Source organism: Babylonia areolata, chromosome 10 (assembly GCF_041734735.1).
Source record: "Babylonia areolata isolate BAREFJ2019XMU chromosome 10, ASM4173473v1, whole genome shotgun sequence".
NCBI classification, from domain to species: domain Eukaryota; kingdom Metazoa; phylum Mollusca; class Gastropoda; order Neogastropoda; family Buccinidae; genus Babylonia; species Babylonia areolata.
In genome coordinates, this window is record NC_134885.1 from 14,759,063 (window position 1) to 14,780,444 (window position 21,382).

The window sequence follows — 21,382 nt, forward strand, 5'->3', positions numbered from 1 at the left end:
ACTTATTTGCTTTTTGTTTGTTTGTTTGTTTGTTTTTCTTCTGTATATGTTAATAAACAGAAATATCCACACACAAGAACAACAACAACAAAGAAAGAAAAGTAAAGAAAAAAGTAGCGAAAACATTCATTTCTTCATCGTTTGACCAGGTTTATTTTCGACATTGTTTTTCCTTTTGGAACAAACTGCTTGAAAATGACGTCATCCTACACCATCAGATCTTTCAAAAGATCATCTTTGAAACATCCTTTTTGCGGTATCAAGCAAAAAGCATCCAAAAGAGGCCAGCCTTCATGGTTCTCGTGTGATTCCTGCTGTATACCTACAACACCGAAAACGACAGGGGTGGAGGTTGTGAGGGAGAGATAGGGGTGGTGTTTGTCGAACCAAAGATTTTGTGCTGGAAACGAAGCACTTCACACTGATTGCACTGCCTTGTTTTACGATAGTAAAATGGGTCTGTCAAAGTTTAAAACTTCCCCGGTCTAAATCACTACGTTTCGGCTTCAATAAATCGTAACAAATCGCCAAACGTGGTTTCGGGCGTAATATAAACCTACACGATAATCAATCCGGACATTCGGTAAAAATAACGATACGTTGATCGGTCGATCGGAGTGCGTTCTTTCATTCTAAACTGTGCAGACTGAATGACCCACCAACATCTGCCTCGCCGATCAATAGCTACATTAAAAAAAAGAAAAAGAATAAACATTTTATTCGAGTTTAACATTTAATACATACATACATACATACATACATACAGACAGACAGACAGACAGACAGACAGACAGACAGGCATGCAGACAGACAGACATACAAAAATAATATTTGTAATTATTGATAATATTATTTGTCATCATGTATTATCTAAACTATAAATCAGGAAAACAACGAACACAACATTGTTTTTATACAGGAAAAAAAACACAAATAAAAAAGTCATCTGCACTGCATAAAAAAGTAAAGAAAAGAAAATTTAAAAAATAAGTAAAAGAACAAGCGTTACATCCGTGGTTGTCTTTTCTCCTCCTCGTTGCCTTCAATCATTTTTATGTATGGGTACCATTTTCTACAAAAAGCTATGGACATAATTTCCATCGAGTGTATATATTTTTCGGTTTTATATATGTTTCTTAAGTCTGTCAGGAAGTGCTTTATACATGGTTTGATTTTATCTATTCTGCATTTAAAAATGAAATGTTTCGTCACTAGAATGATATAGTCAAATATTTCATCTGTTTTTTTTGTAATAACATCATTTCTAGATAATACTTACTCTATATTCAACTTTACATTTGCACAATTTTCACACTTTTTCTTCAAGACATTCTCTAAAACTCCCCCCTCCCTCCCCCCCCCCCCCCACCCTAAAAAAAAAAGTGCGGAGTAAATGTACAGTGCCATAAGTAGTGTTGAATTGTGTCTGTTTCTTTTTTTTATTTTTTTTTTTTTACAGAAATTGCACATGTCGCTATTTGTTATACCCATTTTTTAGCATTTTGTTTGTAACCAATATACCATGACATTCTAATCTGGAACCATTTCAATCTTACTTCCATTATGTTTTTCACTTGTTTCATAGTGGTATCCTAATTCATTGCAATATCTAGTTTTTGATCTCACTTGATAAAATAATTTATATCATATATAAAAATTGGTTCAAATTGTAAGGAAAATGGTCGTTTTCTTTTTTCCGTCAGAATGATATTCTGCTTCGGCAATTCTCCAAGAATGGGACTCATGTGGAGCAAGTGGTTGTCCCTGCATCTCTTAAGGAAAAAGTACTGTTCATGGCTCATGATGGACTATTGGCAGGTCACTGTGGGGTCCGGAAGACATTAGGCAGAGTACAAAATCGATTTTGGTGGCCTGGTGTTACCCGGGATGTGAGGCAGTATTGCCAGACTTGTGCGACATGTCAAAAATGTGCAGCAAAAGGTCGTACTCCAGATATTCCTCTGGAGAGTATGCCGAGGATTGAGGAACCTTTCTGCAGAGTCGCAGTGGATATTGTGGGTTCTGTTTCTCCATCATCTGAGGAGGGGCATAGATATCTGCTGTCAATTGTGGATGTGGCAACACGATATCCGGAAGCCATTCCATTGAAGAACATTGACTCGGTTTCAGTGGCTGATGCACTGTTTTCAGTCTTTTGCCGACTACGGTTTCCGAAAGAACTTCTGTCTGACAATGGGTCGCAGTTCAAGTCAGAGATGTTTTCTGAATTTCTTCGTCTGCTGTCCATCAAAAGTATCCACTCGTCTCCCTACCATGCACAATCGAATGGTATTGTGGAGAGATTTCATGGAACACTGAAGCCAATCTTGCGAAAACTCATTCAGGATCAACCCAGACTGTGGCATCGATACATCCCTGCGGTGTTGTTCTCATGCCGTGAGATGCCGAACGATTCAACAGGATTCAACAGGATTTTGTCCCCTTGAATTACTCTTGGGACGTCGTCCTCGTGGACCAATCGACTTCTTGGCAGACTCTTGGACAGGTCAAGATAATTCCGAAGAAGCAAGTACCGTCTGTGAGTACGTCTTCAACCTGCGGAATACTATCGCGGAAATGTCTTCACTAGCTCATGATACAGTTGAACATTCCAGGCGGATTCAGAAACACTACCATGACAGAACAACAAGACATCGATCCTTCAAAGTGGGCGATGAGGTGCTAGTGTTTCTTCCCTCATCTACCAACAAGCTGCTGATGAGATGGAAAGGTCCTTACAAAGTCGTAGAGAAGCTGGACTACGACTACGTCATTGATATGGGCGGCAGAAGGAAAATTTTCCACCCCAACATGCTGAAGAAATTTTTCAGACGGAAGGAAGAAACTCCACCAGTCTCTGTTTGTGGAGACCATGTTGACTTTGAGGACATTTTGCCATCATCGTTTATATCAGACAGAAAAACTACAACCAGCTGTCCCATACGTTCCTTCCAAAATCCCATCTGTTATGGGAATGGTGGCAGTTATCTCAGACACGGAGGAATTCGATGATACTCAGATACAACCTTCCGCTCTGCCGTCATCGGAAAAAGAGACATCCCAAGACGTTCTTTTTGATCCGGATTTGTCTTCAGTTCAGCTAACAGAAATACAAGAGTTGTTCGCTTCGTTTTCACGAATTCTGACTACTGAACCAGGCTGCTGTTCATTGGACGTTTCTCATGAGATTCATCTCACCACTGACCAGCCAGTTCATAGAAAGCAATACCCATTGCCATTCGGTTGTGCTTGTAAAGAAAACCGATGGCACAACAAGGTTTTGCTGTGACTACAGAGAATTGAACAAAGTGACAGTAACAGATGCTGAACCTATTTCCGATCAGGAACAGTTGTTTTCAAGGCTGAAGTCTGCAAACTTTTTCACCAAGCTGGATTTGACGAAAGGATATTGGCAGATCGTTGTCAAGCCAGAAGATCGTCATAAGACTGCGTTTCAGACACCGATGGGACTTTTCCAATGGGTGAGGATGCCTTTTGGGTTAGTTACAGCACCTGCTACATTTGACTCAAGATAGGGGAGTCTGCTGTCAACTTCTTCGATGACATACTCGTACACAGTCAGTCATGGACGCATCACCTGCAGGATGTTCAGAAGGTTCTTGTAGCTCTTCTTTATGACTAAGGAAGCACCCATTTTAATCCACAATATCTGTAACCAGAAAAATACCTTTACTTGTCCAGTTTTTATTACCGACTTTAAATTTGTCGTTATGAAAAAGTGGTTCTACGAGTGCTTCTTGTGCTTCTTTTAACCTAACATGTTTTGTAAAATTCTCATTTGCCCAATATACATCTTTCCAGAATCTATTACATTAAACGTTTACAATTTTTCTTGGTCCATACAGATCCAGGGAGTTGATTTCTGGGGATTTGACTAAGAGTGTTTTTTTTCCCCACTTTGCTGTTCTTGAGTGTAGTTTCCAAATCCATTACATTTTTAGAGCCTCTCTGTACTTTTGTATATTTGGAACACACACACCTCCGTTTCCAACATTATATACTGTATATATTCTTTTAATCTCATTATATACTCTATATATTCTTTTAATCTTATCTGTTTCATCATCCATAGCACAGTTTCTGCAGCTGATTTATCCCTTTGTATATGTGATTTTAAAATAGCAATTCTACCAAGGGGTGTACATGTACGTTTTGACCAAATCTTGAAAAGTTTCTTAGCTTCTATCAATGTATCTTTTGTATTCACTTCAGTTATTTTTGATAGATCTTTTGCGAACCAGATGCCTAAAAGTTTATATTTTGGGGGGTTCCATTTTATTTTATTTTCTGGTAGATACCGGTGTTTTGAGTTCTTCATTATCCCTAACCAGACATTCAATGTTTTATCATAGTTAATTTTTAGTCCTGAAAATTCCTCAAATCCCTCTAGTGTTTCAAACAACTTTTCATATGATTCTTTATCTCCTTCTAATGTGAATGTTGTATCATCAGCAAACTGACTAATCTTAAAGATAATATCAAATAAATTTATGCCTTTAATTTCTTCATCTTCCCTAATCTTGCACGCCAAGATTTCTGAGCATAATATAAACAGATTGGGTTAAATTGGATCTCCCTGGCGGCATCCTCTTTGTATTTTCAAGCCTTTGGATACTTTACCGTTCAGAATGATATATGATTCTATATCTTTGTAAAAGGTGTGAATCCATTTACACAAATCAAAACCAAATCCATAGGCCAAGGAACTTTTGTCGGAATCCGTAGAGATGCATGTTGAAAATATACGAATCTCAAAATAATAGCGGAAGTTGAGGAAGCGAGCCTCGTTTAAAAAAAAAATCGGAGACTTTTAAAACCGCGGCACGCAGTGCGTAGTGCGAGTTAACAAATTCTGGACCGAAGAATTGTTGATTTAAATGGTCGTTCATGGACATCAAAAAGTTAGTGATAAGGCATATTCACAAATCATTCTCTGAATAAAATCTAGCTGTTTCCTTCGCCTACTTCCAATAATATGTTGCTGGTAATTACAATTATGCACGTACAATTTTATGAATATGCATAACACGAAGACGCTCATGTGCTATTTTTACTGATAAAACGACCGCATGGGTGAATAGATAGTGCAATACCTTTACAATGAGTGTAAAACACAACAGGCTTTCAATTCATTGAGTCATTTTGCACTCTAATATTTTAGACGAGTCAGACACGTTCAGAAAAAAAATCAACACAGTGTATTCAGATTGGTGATAACCCAGCACCTGGCGGAATTTTGTTACTGTTCGCAGATGTACACTTTAATGTAAAGTTCATACTAAACAGAAGAAATTACTATTGGAACTAAAACTGATAAATTGACTGCTACTAATCAGTGTGTCAGCATATCAGATAAAAGTGCTAAGCGTTGTGGAAAAGAAAAGAAAATATAATAGTAATCTGACTTCAGAAACATTTTTGGCTTTTTCATAACTTTGTGCCCTTCCCATTAGCACATTGTTATTATAATGTGAATGTGTGGAAATGGCTGATTTCTTATTTTTTTAGGTTAATCTGGTGTCGAAAAAACATTTCCTGTGAAAATGAATTTGGTAAAGCTTATCACACACACACACACACACACACACACACATACACACACAGGCGCTCGCACGCGCGCGCGCGCGCGCGCACACACACACACACACACACACACACACACACACACACACACACACAACCGATACATAGGGTTATTATATTATGTATATATATTATATTATGTATATAACCGATTCACTAGAATAAAAGAGAAAATAAGCATGAGACCACAAGAGCGAAAAGTTGTCATGTTGTTCATATTTCATCAGAAATATGCCGCTAATCTGTCCGCCAATGCAGGCTCTGGAACTGTTCACAAGACGCATAAGTGATTAAGAGAAGTATTGATTACTCCAACAAGTATTAGGACACACTCCTACAGACTTTACAGTGCACACAGTCATCAGACTGTTGGTCACAAATGCCAAGAAAAAAAACATCTGTCTCAATGAAGTGGGTGGGTCATTTCCGTATTTTTCCCAGTTTATGCTAGGACTGCTTGGTTACTTTCGTATCGATTGTCACCTTAAGTGTTTTCATTCATTACTGCATAAACTGGTATTGGTGGTTGATGGGAACTTTTTATATCAAGAAATGTACTATTTAATACAAACTCTCAAGTTTATCGTGTCGTCTTCCAAATGCATTCCACCTGACGCAATTGTCTTGATTTTAGAAACGACCACTGAAAAGGAATATTTGAAAAGAAAAACAAATATGCTGATTCACCATATTGTCCCTGCTCAAAAGGGACCACATATTCTGACGTGATGTGTGGTCCATATTCAAAAGATATCGCATATTCTGATGTGCAGTATGGTCCATATTCAAAAGAGATCACGTGCACTGACTGACGCGTAGTATAGTCCCGGTTCAAAGGAGACCACATACTGACATGTAGTATTGTCCCGGTTCAAAGGAGACCACATACTGACATGTAGTATTGTCCCGGTTCAAAGGAGACCACATATTCTGACATGTAGTATTGTCCCGGTTCAAAGGAGACCACATACTGACATGTAGTATTATCCCGGTTCAAAGGAGACCACATACTGACATGTAGTATTGTCCCGGTTCAAAGGAGACGACATATTCTGAAAAACTGTTTTTCCCTGTACAAAAAAAAAAAAAAAAAAAAAAAAAAAAATCACTACACTTACGCTTGTGTCCGGGAAGGGTTTGATGTCTAGGCGGCCACACTTCCTGAGCTTGGTGAGGGTCCCACCGCGCGGAAAGATGACCAGTCTGAAGCACTTGCCGTCAGGACATTGCTGAGTTTCGTTTGTGTCCATATGAAAACTGATCATCTTGAAGAACAGAATACTGCACACACACACACACACACACACACACACACACACACACACACAGATAGATTTTGTTGTTGTTGTACAATTTTAATGAAGAAATGTCTGCTCTTGATCGGTCTCTGAAATCCAGCACAGCCAGTGTGGAGCTGTGGCCTGGTGGTAGTGTGCCGGACATGAAACGGGTGTCCACGGGTTGGAATCCCCCTAAAAAATATACGGACCGGGATTTTCACCCGTATGAATAATGTATAAGTGGGAAGAAGGAGAGGATTGGGCCCCGCCTTCTTTTGCCAAGCCTTAGACACAGTGGATAGGAATTCACTGCCCCGATGGCCGTAAAGGCTATGGGACCTTTAGTCTATGAACCCTCCACTAGACTTTGAGGAGTGATCTAGATGATAGTCTTTCGAATGAGACGATGAACACTGGAGAGCAGCCCGAACTTCAGGCAGAGAAATCGGTCGTGACAAAAAGTAGTACAGTACAAGACATCAAGTGGAACTGGAACTTGAAGAGAACATGCTGTGTTTCTCCGTGTTCAGGTGTTTCAAGAGATCTGTGACAAAGTGAGTTACCAGTGCCTGTGGTTAGAGAGGAGAAAAGAGAAATATCATTTTCATATTTCAAATACCTGTTACTAATGTGAAAATAAGGTTTGCACGTGGCAAGTGTAGGTGAATTGTGAGCTGTATGTGTTCATGTGTGTGTGTGCGTACATGTATGTGCAGTAACCTCAGTCTGAATTTGTCAGAGCTCGGGTGAAATGAGTCTTTGAGAGGCTGGAGTGAATCTTTGACTGTTCCGTACATCAGGTGGGGGAAAATAATGTTTTCATTTTATCCTTTATTCAATGGTTAGTCGCTGGATATATTCATTCCTTTATTCAATGGTTAGTCGCTGGATATATTCATTCATGATTCAAACTGTAATTAAATAGTTATTGAGAAGTTAGTAGTTTTTGTAGAGAGTTTTGAAATGTTTTGCTTTGTAATAAATCAATGCTTTTTCTGTACATTTATAAAATGTAGTGACACTCTTAAATGAATATTGTATTATTAATTGGAAAATGGTATAAATGCATGGGTGGTGTGAAAGGACAGTAAATGTAAGAAAAAGACATACGGAGACAGTGAAATGAAAGGGGGAATAGTGAAGAGAATTAGATGGAGACTCGTTCAGTGTGAAGGAAGGAAGAGACTTAAACGGAGTGTGCCAAGAACTGAAATCACGAAAAAAATGTTATCAGGGCTCCATGTTGACCGGCCACGGAGTGGAGGGACCCCCTGTTGGAACTGGTGTGTTCAGCGGTGGAGGAGGTGCCCAAGTGTCCCACGAGTTGTGTGGGGTGGACATTGTGTACTGTAAGCAGACTGTTAACTGGCCGGCCTAGGACTGAGTGCGATCCTGTGGATTGGATCGAACCAAAACAACTGCTGTGCATGGAGAGACTTGTGATTTGTGACACTCAATTTGTTCCGTGGTTTAGAAAAAAAACACAATGATTGCAATAACTGTTGTGCAGGCGAAAGAGATTGTGCGTGAGTGATTTTTTTCATTTTGTCTTTATAATTATAATTGGCTCGGGAGGAAATTCCTTGTCTGTTTTTGTTTGTTGAGAGAGTGAGACTGGAGACTGATGACTGAACTCGCTATCTATCTTTTCCTTATCCTGTCTCCTCACCCACTTAGTAGCAAGGTCAAATGGGAAGAGATGGAACCCACAATGTAGTATCGAGCAACATTCTCAAAGGCACAGTTGTGCAGTTGGTGGCGAAGTGGCTAGCGTCGTTGATTGGCGACTGTATGGACGCGGGTTCGATTCGATCTCCATCTGAGGTGGTGGTTTTTCGGCCCGCAAAGTGTGCTATGGGCTTATGTGGGACCACACAGTCGAGGGTCATCTACTTCATGGATTCGTCATTCGGAGTATTGCCCAAGCTTTCCTGACCAGCACTGCAGGTATCTGTATCTCTCAGCTTCGTTGACGCCGAGATATATCATGAGAGCACAGCCTTTTCAAGTAGTCCCAAACCTAAATGATCCCTAAACCAGCATCTTTATCACCTCCATCATTAATCACAGAAATATGGGAAACAAAATGTCCAACTGTGGGACAAAAAGGTCCCACAATGCCTGTCAGTGCTTGGTGGGTTATGGTAACAAAAACATACCCAGCATGCACATCCGTATGGTTGCCGAGGTATAAACGGTCATGCACGTAAATACACACGTACCCACTCATGGGTACGAGTGAACGTGAGAATTGCAGCCACTGAACGCAGAAGAAGAGGGAGAATGGGATCACATCTAGACGGCTGATGAGAACATTTGTTGAAAGTTTCAACTGTGAGGAAGGGCACAGAGCATGACGTGACGTAAGAGCACGTGAGTCTGCTGATAAACAATGTCCTCCACTGCATGCATCCGTTATACCTGAATGACCCCCTTTCCACTGCAGAACACGTATTTGGAACATCTCAGTTGCAGTTTTTATCCTCATATGTGATTTGAAATCTGAACTATGTAGAAGTCAGCGACACACAGTGCAGTATGTCTCATGTATGTAGTTCAATATGCAGAAGCCAGCGACACAGTGCAGTATGTCTCAATTCACGTTGCTCTGTGTGGCAGTGTCCATAAAGCCCAGTTACCTGTTGTCCGTGTCCATGAAGAAGCACAAAACATCAAGACACGACACGATACGATACAACACAGTACAACACGATACAATGATACACCGTTGTTCTCGTCTTGGAAGAAGCACAACACAACACGACACGATACAACACAGTACAACACAACACAATGATACACCGTTGTTCTTGTCTTGGAAGAAGCACAACAACACAACACCACACCGGACACAATACAACACACCCACTGATCTAAAATAGCTTACTTTCAGAGCGGTCGAACACACCACAGCACAGCACAGCACAGCGTAGCATAGCATAGCATAGCACAGCACAGCATAGCACAACGCAGCACAATAACACCACACCGGACACACAACAGACGTTGCTCTGTAATACAGAAAGTATGCACACAACATCCAGTCACACACTTCCTTGAAATGGAAGAAGCACAACAGCACAGCACAGCACAGCAGAACACTAACCAACGTAATGCAACGCAGTGCAGTACAGCACATCGCAGCATAACGCAACGCAGCACAGCACAGCACAGCACAGCATTGCACATCAAAACACAATACAACCCTTCACAACACAATCCAACACAATAGCACATAACATAACGCATAACGGCACACAACAAGGGCAACACAATGCTTTATAACGGCACATCATAGTGCAGCAAAGAACTGTTAACACAGTACAGCACAACACCACAGTACAGAACAATACAACACTTCACAACGAAAGCAGAGCGCAGCACAACAACACCACACTGGACACACAACACAACAGACGTTGCTCTGCAAAACGCTATACATGCACATAACACCTGGTTACACACCCGTTGGTCTTGTCGTGGAAGAAAGCATTCCCGGTGATATCCGCATCCAGTTCATCCAGACTGTTGACAAAGGTGGCGTTTTTCTTGGACACTCTCGCGGGATAGAACATGGTGATGTCGAAGCTTTCCACGTCCTTTGGCTGACAGATTCCAACGCGCACTACATCTCCTCTGAAACGTTCACAGGACAACCAGTCTGTCACCAGCAGACTCCGCGATTATTCTCCCCCAAGCTGTGTTCCCACTTTCTCCCTCACCCCGTTCTTTTAAGTGTGTGTGTGTGTGTGTGTGTGTGTGTGTGTGTGTGTGTGTGTGTACGTGTGTGTGTGTGTGTATGTGTGTGTGTGTGTGTGTGTGTGTGTGTGTGTGTGTGAGTGAGGGACAGAGAAATAGAGGGAGAGAGGGAGAGGGGAGTGAAACGGGGAGAAGCAGAGAGACTCAAGTTCAAAATGTTTTATTCACAAAGGCTGTAGAAGGGGGATATGGATACACATGCAGAACTGAAAGTCGCGTACCAAGGCACACATAATGTTCATGTTCTTACGAAGGCACTTCGCGGTTCAAAAGCTTAATACGGATCACGCCTGAACTGTTTAAAAAGATATTTTTTGTAGATGACATTAACAGGAAAGCTTAAATAAACAAATGTGTTTGAAATATTTTCCTGGAATTAATTGCTTTGATACATATTTGTTCTGAACGATTGAGCACAAAATGGACTCCATCTTCCTTTCTCTGCAATGTGAACAAACTATATCACAAAGGTTAGACTGTCTACAGCCATCCTGACGAACAAATAGTTCAGAGAATCGCTGAATCTTAACATGATATACTTTAGATGCCTGTCAACATGCATAGACATGGAAGATTAAGTAAGTTACTGATCAGTCGATACATCTTTGGATATGTCAGTTCCAGCTTTGCCATCCACCGTCAATCACACGAAACGCACGAACAAAAGTTTTCGTGTCCCACACCGAGTCACAAAAAACAAATCCTTTTCTTCATTTGCCCTGTTATTCCTCTCTCTTAAATAGCGCAGCCTTTTAGTGGACAAGGAAATAACAGATCCAAATAGATGTTGAAGAACGGGTAACTAGTTAGGGTGGGGGTGCAGAGACTATGTTTATGACTTTCTCCACAAATAGAAGTCTTTTTGTAGAAAGAAAAGAAGGCTTTAAGAAGAAAAAAAAATGTCCAGTCCTTACTTCTCCACCCCCTTTCTCCAGAAACAGAAGTCTTTCTGTAGAGGGAAAATAAGGTTTTAAGAGGAAGAAAAAGCTGTGCAGTCCTTACTTCTCCACCCCATAACCAAAGACCTTGATCTGGCTGGGGAAGGCGGCGCCCGGCAAGGAATTGTTGAAATCAAGGATGTAAGAGCGCTGAGTGCGCAGCAAGTACTCATTCCGGATCTCGCCTTCACACAAAGCAAGGAGAAAAGTTTATTTCGTGCACCCAGTGGGGGGCACTGAATCATTACACACAGACATCTTTTCTGACACACGATACAGACAAAAACTGTGATGTCAAACCCTTAAAAACAATATCAAAGAACCCCAAGCGAGCAAACAAGCATCATCATACACTTAAACAAGTCGGAGACACAAACAAACGAGGGAGAGAGTCAGAGACAGAGAGACACAGGCGTGTTTACCCATGATAGAGTAGGCCTTGTTGTAAGGGCTGTCATCCCGCCGTATTATCATGGGGTAACTTTTAGACAAGCTGCGGTCCAAGTTGCCACCAGAACCCAGAATCTCCATCTGCACACACACACACACACACACACACACACACACACACACACACACGTACACACACTGACTCACCATCCACAGGCCATGACAAAAATGATATTGTTTCGTGCTTACTATTTGCTGATGACCTTGTAATTTTGTCCACGACAAAGATAGGACTGCAAAACAAACTGGATAAACTCACTTTATATTGTGAAAACTGGGGTCTAAAAATCAACATAGAGAAAACTAAAGTAATAGTTTTCACACACACCGATCCAAAAGTGCCTGTTATTTTCACATTTGGAAATGATATATTCCAGACAACTGATCATTACAAGTACTTGAGTATATTATTTCACAAAACTGGAACATTCTCTTACGCCCCGAAACACCTCGCCAAACAGGCATGAAAAGCAGCACATTCCCTCCGACGAATAGTTAAAAAGCAAAATATTCGTTTGGATTCTGTGCAGCAGATTTTTCATTCGCTCGTTTTATCTATATTATCATATGGATCCGAGATTTGGTTCCCACGGGCTAAAACTAAAACTACCGGTTCATTCAATACAGGAATGACAGATTTCTATAGAAACTGTATTTCTTCGAAACATCCACATGAACAAATGCACATAAAATTTTGAAAACTGCTCCTATGGGTACATTCTAAAACAACGAATCTGCCAACTGTAGCAGAATTGGGCAGATTACCAATTGGAATTCATATTGCACGTAGATTTCTTGACCACTGAACTCACATTCTGGGTGCACATGATGATAGCCATATCAAAATGGTTTATATATCCATGGTGAACCAACCAGACACAATTGAAAACCCCTGGATAATATTTGTAAAAAAAATATTCTTCCCAATGTAGGGTTAGGTCATGTTTGGATTAATCAGTCTACATTTAGTAACAGCAGACTTAAATTCACATTACGTCAAAAACTAAGAAATAGATATATACAGTTTGGGAAACAGACGAAAACTGAACACAACAGATTACACTTCTACAACAAAATAAAAAACAAAAAACAAAACAAAAAACGACTATCCAATTCACAAAACAATATCCTGAAACCAAGTGTTTTATTCAATTGCGATGACTGTCAAAAACACTCGCCAAATATGTATTTCATTGCATGCGTATTGGATTACCTTTTCTTTCTTTGTTCCTTTTGTTCTTTGTTGTGTCTATTAATCCTTAAGGATTTTATAACAATAACTGAACTCGAGTCGAGTCACACACACACACACACACACGAGCGCGCGCGCACGCACAAACACAGACACATAGACACTGACACACACACACACACGCGTGCACACACACACACACACACACACACACACACACACACACACACACACACGCACGTACACACACACACACACACACACACACACGTGCTCCTTCTCTCTCTCTCTCTCTCTCTCACACACACACACACACTCACACGTGCTCTCTCTCTCTCTCTCTCTCTCTCTCTCTCTCACACACACACACACACACACACAACACACACACACATACACACACACACACACACACACACACCACCACCACCACCACCACCACCACCATCATCATCATCATCATCGTCATCGTCATCGTCATTATCAAAGAAGTCATCGTTAAAAATACCCTCCTCCTCATCTTCCTCGTCTTCCTCCTCCTCGTCATCACTAAAAACTGACGCATCACATCACAAACAAATACATACAAAACATTGTCATGTAAGATCACCGACACAATACAAATTTTGACGTATCAAATTACAAGGCAATAATACGAACTATGAAGAATCAGATCGCTGACACGATAGAAACATTGTATCGTATTGTTGCTACAGTGCAGTGCCACCTTTTCTTCGTCTTTGTTTTCTGCCTGTAAGCGTATTTGCTTTCCTATCTGCCTACATTGACGTATCACATGACAGACACAATGCAATCATAGATACAATGCACAAGCTGACGAATCAAACCTCAGACACAACATAATCTTTGACGAATCATAACATAGCTACAATACAGCACAAATATTGACGTATCACAATTATAGATAGAATACAAAATATTGTTATATCAGATCACAGACAATGACGCATCACAACACAGACACAATACACACATTGGCGTATCATATCATAGACACAATACAAACATTAACGTATCATATCACAGACACAATACAAACATTAACGTATCATATCACAGACACAATACAAACATTAACGTATCATATCACAGACACAATACAAACATTAACGTATCGTATCACAGACACAATACAAACATTAACGTATCATATCACAGACAATACAAACATTAAAGTATCATATCACAGACACAATACAAACATTAACGTATCATATTACAGACACGATACAAACATTAACGTACCATATCATAGACACAATACAAACATTAACGTATCATATCATAGACACAATACAAACATTAACGTATCATATCATAGACACAATACAAACATTAACGTATCATATCACAGACACAACAAACATTAACGTATATCATAGACACAATACAAACATTAACGTATCATATCACAGACACAATACAAACATTAACGTATCATATCACAGACACAATACAAACATTAACGTATCATGTCATACAAACATTAACGCATCATATCACAGGCACAATATCAGATCTCAGACAAAACACTGACGTTTCACATAATAAGACACAATACAATCATTGCGGTATTATATAACAGACACAATGTAACCCATAACATATCATATCTCAGACACACACAAACATTGACATGTATGAAACACAGTCACAATGCAAACAGTAACGCATCACACCACAAACCTTGACAAATCAGACCACAACACACAACACAAACATTGACACATCAGACCACAACAAACAACACAAACATTGACACATCAGACCACAATACACAACAAAAACATTGACACATCAGACCACAATACACAACACAAACATTGACACATCAGACCACAACACACAACACAAACATTGACACATTGGACCAGCAGACACAACACAACACTGATGTATCAGACCACAAAACAAACACAACACTGATGTATCAGACCACAAAACAAACACAACACTGATGTATAAGACCACAAAACAAACACAACACTGATGTATCAGACCACAAAACAAATACAACACTGATGTATCAGACCACAAAACAAATACAACATTGATGTATCAGACCACAAAACAAATACAACACTGATGTATCAGACCACAAAACAAACACAACACTGATGTATCAGACCACAAAACAAATACAACACTGATGTATCAGACCACAAAACAAATACAACATTGATGTATCAGACCACAAAACAAACACAACACTGATGTATCAGACCACAAAACAAATACAACAATGATGTATCAGACCACAAAACAAATACAACATTGATGTATCACACCACAAACATTGACGCATCAGACCACAACACAAACACAAACATTGACACATCAACCACAAGACACAACACAAACATTAACGTATCAGATCACAAGACACAACACAACATTGACACATCAGCCCACAACACAAACACAAACATTGACACATCAGACCACAAGATACAACACACTGACACATCAAACCACAACAAATAACACAAACATTGACATATCAGATCACAAGACACAACACAAACCTTGACGTATCAGACGACAAAACAAACACAAACACTGATATATCAGACCACAACTTAAACACAAACCATGACGTATCAAACCACAAGACACAACACAAACATTGACACATCAGACCACAAAACAAACACAAACCTTGACTTATCAGACCACAAAACAAACACAAACACTGACGTATCAGACCACAAGACACAACACAAACCTTGGCGTATCAAACCACAAGACACAACACAAACCTTGACGTATCAGACTACAAGACACAACACAAACCGTGACGTATGAAACCACAAAAGAAACACAAACCTTGACGTATCAGGCCACAAGACACCACACAAACCTTGACGTATCAAACCATAAGACACAACAAAAAACATTGATGCTTCAGACCACAAACATTGCAACATCAGACGACAGGACACAACACAAACATTGACGTATCAGACCACAAAACAAACACAAGCCTAGGCATATCAGACCACAAGACATAACACAAACCTTGACGTATCAAACCATAAAACAAACACAAACCTTGACGTATCACACCACAAAACAAACACAAACCTTGACGTATCAGACCACAAAACAAACACAAACCTTGACGTATCAGACCACAAAACAAACACAAACCTTGACGTATCAGACCAAAAAACAAACACAAACCTTAACGTATCAGACCACAAAACAAACACAAACCTTGACTTATCAGACCACAAAACAAACACAAACCCTGACGTATCTGACCACAAAACAAACACAAACCTTGACGTATCAGATCAAAAAAGAAACACAAACCTTGACGTATCAGACCACAAAACGGATACAAACTCTGAAGTATCAGACCACAAAACAAACACAAACCTTGACTTATCAGACCACAAAACAAACACAAACCTTGACTTATCGGACCAGAAAACAAACACAAACCTCGACTTATCAGACCACAAAACAAAACACAAACCTTGACTTATCAGACCACAAAACAAAACACAAACCTTGACGTATCAGACCACAAAATATACACAAACCTTGACTTATCAGACCACAAAACAAAACACAAACCTTGACGTATCAGACCACAAAACAAAACACAAACCTTGACGTATCAGACCACAAAACAAACAAAAACATTGATATATCAGACCACAACTTAAACACAAACCATGACGTATCAAATTACAAGACACAACACAAACATTGACACATCAGACCACAAAACAAACACAAACATTGATGTATCAGACCACAAAACAAACACAAACCTTGACGTATCAGACCACAAGACACAACACAAACCTTGGCATATCAAACCACAAGACACAACACAAACCTTGACGTATCAGACTACAAGACACAACACAAACCTTGACGTATGAAACCACAAAACAAACACAAACCTTGACGTATCAGACCACAAGACACCACACAAACCTTGACGTATCAAACCATAAGACACAACAAAAACATTGATGCATCAGACCACAAACATTGCAACATCAGACAACAGGACACAACACAAACCTTGACGTATTAGACCACAAGACACCACACAAACCTTGACGCATCAGACCATAAAACAAACACAAACCTTGACGTATCAGACCACAAAACAAACACAAACCTTGACGTATCAGACCACAAAACAAAACAAACCTTGACGTATCAGACCACAAAACGTATCAGACCACAAAACAAAACACAAACCTTGACGTATCAGACCACAAAACAAACACAAACCTTGACGTATCAGACCACAAAACAAACACAAACCTTGACTTATCAGACCACAAAACAAACACAAACCTTGACGTATCAGGACACAAAACAAACACAAACCCTGACGTATCAGACCACAAAACAAACACAAACCCTGACGTATCAGACCATAAAACAAACACAAACCTTGACGTATCAGACTACAAAACAAGCACAAACCTTGACTTATCACACCACAAAACAAACACAAACCCTGACGTATCTGACCACGAAGCAAACACAAACCTTGACGTTTCAGATCACAAAACAATTACAAACCTTGACGTATCAGACCACAAAACAAACACAAACCTTGACTTATCAGACCACAAAACAAACCACAAACCTTGACTTATCAAACCACAAAACAAAACACAAATCTTGACGTATCAGACCACAAAACAAACACAAACCTTGACGTATAAGACCACAAAACAAAACACAAACATTGGCGTATCAGACCACAAAACAAACACAAACCTTGTCGTTTCAGATCACAAAACAGTTACAAACCTTGACGTATCAGACCACAAAACAAACACAAACCTTGACTTATCAGACCACAAAACAAAACACAAACCTTGACTTATCAGACCACAAAACAAAACACAAATCTTGACGTATCAGACCACAAAATAAACACAAACCTTGACTTATCAGACCACAAAATATAACACAAACCTTGACGTATCAGACCATAAAACAAACACAAACCTTGACGTATAAGACCACAAAACAAAACACAAACATTGGCGTATCAGACCACAAAACAAAACACAAACCTTGACGTATCAGACCACAAAACAAACAAAAACATTGATATATCAGACCACAACTTAAACACAAACCATGACGTATCAAATTACAAGACACAACACAAACATTGACACATCAGACCACAAAACAAACACAAACCTTGATGTATCAGACCACAAAACAAACACAAACCTTGACGTATCAGACCACAAGACACAACACAAACCTTGGCGTATCAAACCACAAGACACAACACAAACCTTCACGTATCAGACTACAAGACACAACACAAACCTTGACGTATGAAACCACAAAACAAACACAAACCTTGACGTATCAGACCACAAGACACCACACAAACCTTGACGTATCAAACCATAAGACACAACAAAAACATTGATGCATCAGACCACAAACATTGCAACATAGGACGACAGGACACAACACAAACATTGATGTATCAGACCACAAAACAAACCATAACGTATCAGACCACAAGACACAACACAAACCTTGACGTATCAGACCACAAAACAAACACAAACCTTGACTTATCAGACTACAAAACAAACACAAACCCTGACGTATCAGACCACAAAACAAACACAAACCTTGACGTATCAGATCAGAAAAGAAAAACAAACCTTGACGTATCAGACCACAAAACAAACACAAACCTTGACTTATCAGACTACAAAACAAACACAAACCTTGACGTATCTGACCACAAAACAAAACACAAACCTTGACGTATCAGACCACAAAACAAAACACAAACCTTGACGTATCAGACCACAAAACAAACACAAACCTTGACTTATCATACCACAAAACAAACACAAACCTTGACTTATCAGACCACAAAACAAACACAAACCTTGACGTATCAGACCACAAAACAAACACAAACCTTGACTTATCAGACCACAAAACAAAACACAAACCTTGACTTATCAGACCACAAAACAAAACACAAACCTTGACTTATCAGACCACAAAACAAACACAAACCTTGACTTATCAGACCACAAAACAAACACAAACCTTGACTTATCAGACCACAAAACAAAACACAAACCTTGACTTATCGGACCACAAAACAAAACACAAACCTTGACATATCGATAAGGACAGACCAGCATGTCCCCCCAGTCCTTCCTCTCCTGGCACTCATCCCCGGAGAAGATCGGGAAGTTGGGTATGATGGAGGTATTGGGGGTGCCCGTCAGGTGCCCGTCCTTGTCCAGTAGATACACCCCTTTGTTGCCGTCCTTCCACACCCAGTCGTTCTGGCCATCGGCGCCTTGGAACACCCAGTGCCGCACGTTGTCTTCCTGTAACGGGTGCCAGTCATTCTTCCTGTTAAGCTCAACTCACACGATACGATAGTTTCCGGGTAAAAACACGCTCTCGAATGGTATAAGCTTGGTGTGCACCCTGATAATAATACATCACAAAGGGGCAGGACATAGTCAAGGGGAGATGATCGTGGAATCACTTTTCTGAAACCGTTTAACCTCTGAAAGAAATTGATCGATTATTAATTGTTTCAGGTGTCAAAGACGATTCAACTTTCACCAAAGTCAATGTTTATGCACAAAGTGAAAATGTTGAAAAACTTTCTTTTTTTAAAACACTTTAGAATACACTAAACGATTGTGTTATTGAACGATTACTAACACTGTGTGCATTAACACATCAATTAACATTGAGCTGGACATAATTTCAGGTCATTCACATCCAAAGCAGACGTCGCTGATCTCAAAGAAACAGTTGTTGCCCTCAGTTTTCAGGATGTCACGAAACAGAATGATTACACCTGATGTAGATTACAACCCATTTCTAGCTTCCATACTCGGCTGTTTTTGCTTGTCAAGAAATGTTACAATCCGTTGTCAGTTGTAATAGTATGTTATCCCTAATACTGATCATCAGGCAATTATTACAGAACTTAATTTTTCCATGTTTGATGGAGGTCTAGGTTTATGGCATTTGAACCATAACTGACTTTTGAAGGACCCTCTGTTTGTACAGCCTATGAACAACTTTCTTGATCAGTTTCTGGCTGATAAGGAAACCAAGGTAAATCAATAGAACTAACGGAACTGTGCAAAATAAAATGGGGTTTTGCATATAGCGTGGTAAAATAATGCTTGTGGAAGAAATAATAAAGATTAAATATTACTAAAGCAGTTATATGATTTAGAAAAAAAAGAAGTTATCAAATGGACACAACAATGAAGAGATACATGAAAACATTTTAAACAGAAAACAACAACTGGAGCTTCTTGAGCTCAATAAAGCAACAGGTGCACAAGTAACAGCTCGATATAAGTGGGTCGAGGAAGGAGAAAAAGTACAAATTCTTCCCCCGCTTAGAAAAATCAAGATCAAATATAAATGTTATGACAAGTATTTGCATAAATAACGGAGAAATGATATCAAATCAAATGGGAATATTAGAAGAACAAGTCAGGTTTTATTCAGATCCCAACAATCAGACAACATCAATTGAAAACGGTACACAAGCAACAGACGATTTAGTGAAAGATTAACAATTAACAAAGTTAGATAAAGATGGAGCATCGTTGTGTGATGGACAAGTAAAAGACGACGAAATCAGCAATGCCTTGAAACAAATGAAAAATGGGTCGTACCCAGGTAGGTACTGGTTAAGCACATAATTCATTAAGTTCTTTTGGGTTAGATTAAAAAAAACAACAACAATTAATTCTTTCAATGAATCGTTTGCAGACGAAGTAATGTTCATGCACAGGAACACTGAATATTAAACTATCAAACAAAGGCAGAGAATTACCGCGTAATAATGTATATAACTGGAGACGAGTCACTCTAACGAACGTAGACTATAGGATATTGGCAAAAGTGCTTACGAACAGGTTATGCAAAGTTATAAATTAATCAATCCGGACCAAGTTTGATGTTAGAAAGGAAGAAGCAATAACTGATAATGATTGTAAAAAGTAAATTAAAAAAAATCAACATTCATAAGTCAATGTACATGTCACATTTTGATGTATGTAAGGCTTCGTTGACTCACGATTAAAATGATATATGCCGAACTGTAAATGATTAAAAACAATTCC

The 21,382-nt window shown here is 39.4% G+C and overlaps 1 protein-coding gene across 1 annotated transcript in view; it reads right to left on the reverse strand.

Moving 5' to 3' along the window:
• LOC143286665 (cell surface hyaluronidase CEMIP2-like) overlaps window positions 1-21,382 on the reverse strand; it is a 104,366-nt gene that overhangs the window by 19,847 nt on the left and 63,137 nt on the right. Inside the window, 6 exon segments of the mRNA XM_076594301.1 lie at window positions 1,905-2,037; window positions 6,723-6,885; window positions 10,350-10,520; window positions 11,646-11,766; window positions 12,004-12,112; window positions 19,388-19,609. Coding sequence (XP_076450416.1) covers window positions 1,905-2,037; window positions 6,723-6,885; window positions 10,350-10,520; window positions 11,646-11,766; window positions 12,004-12,112; window positions 19,388-19,609 — 919 coding nt within the window.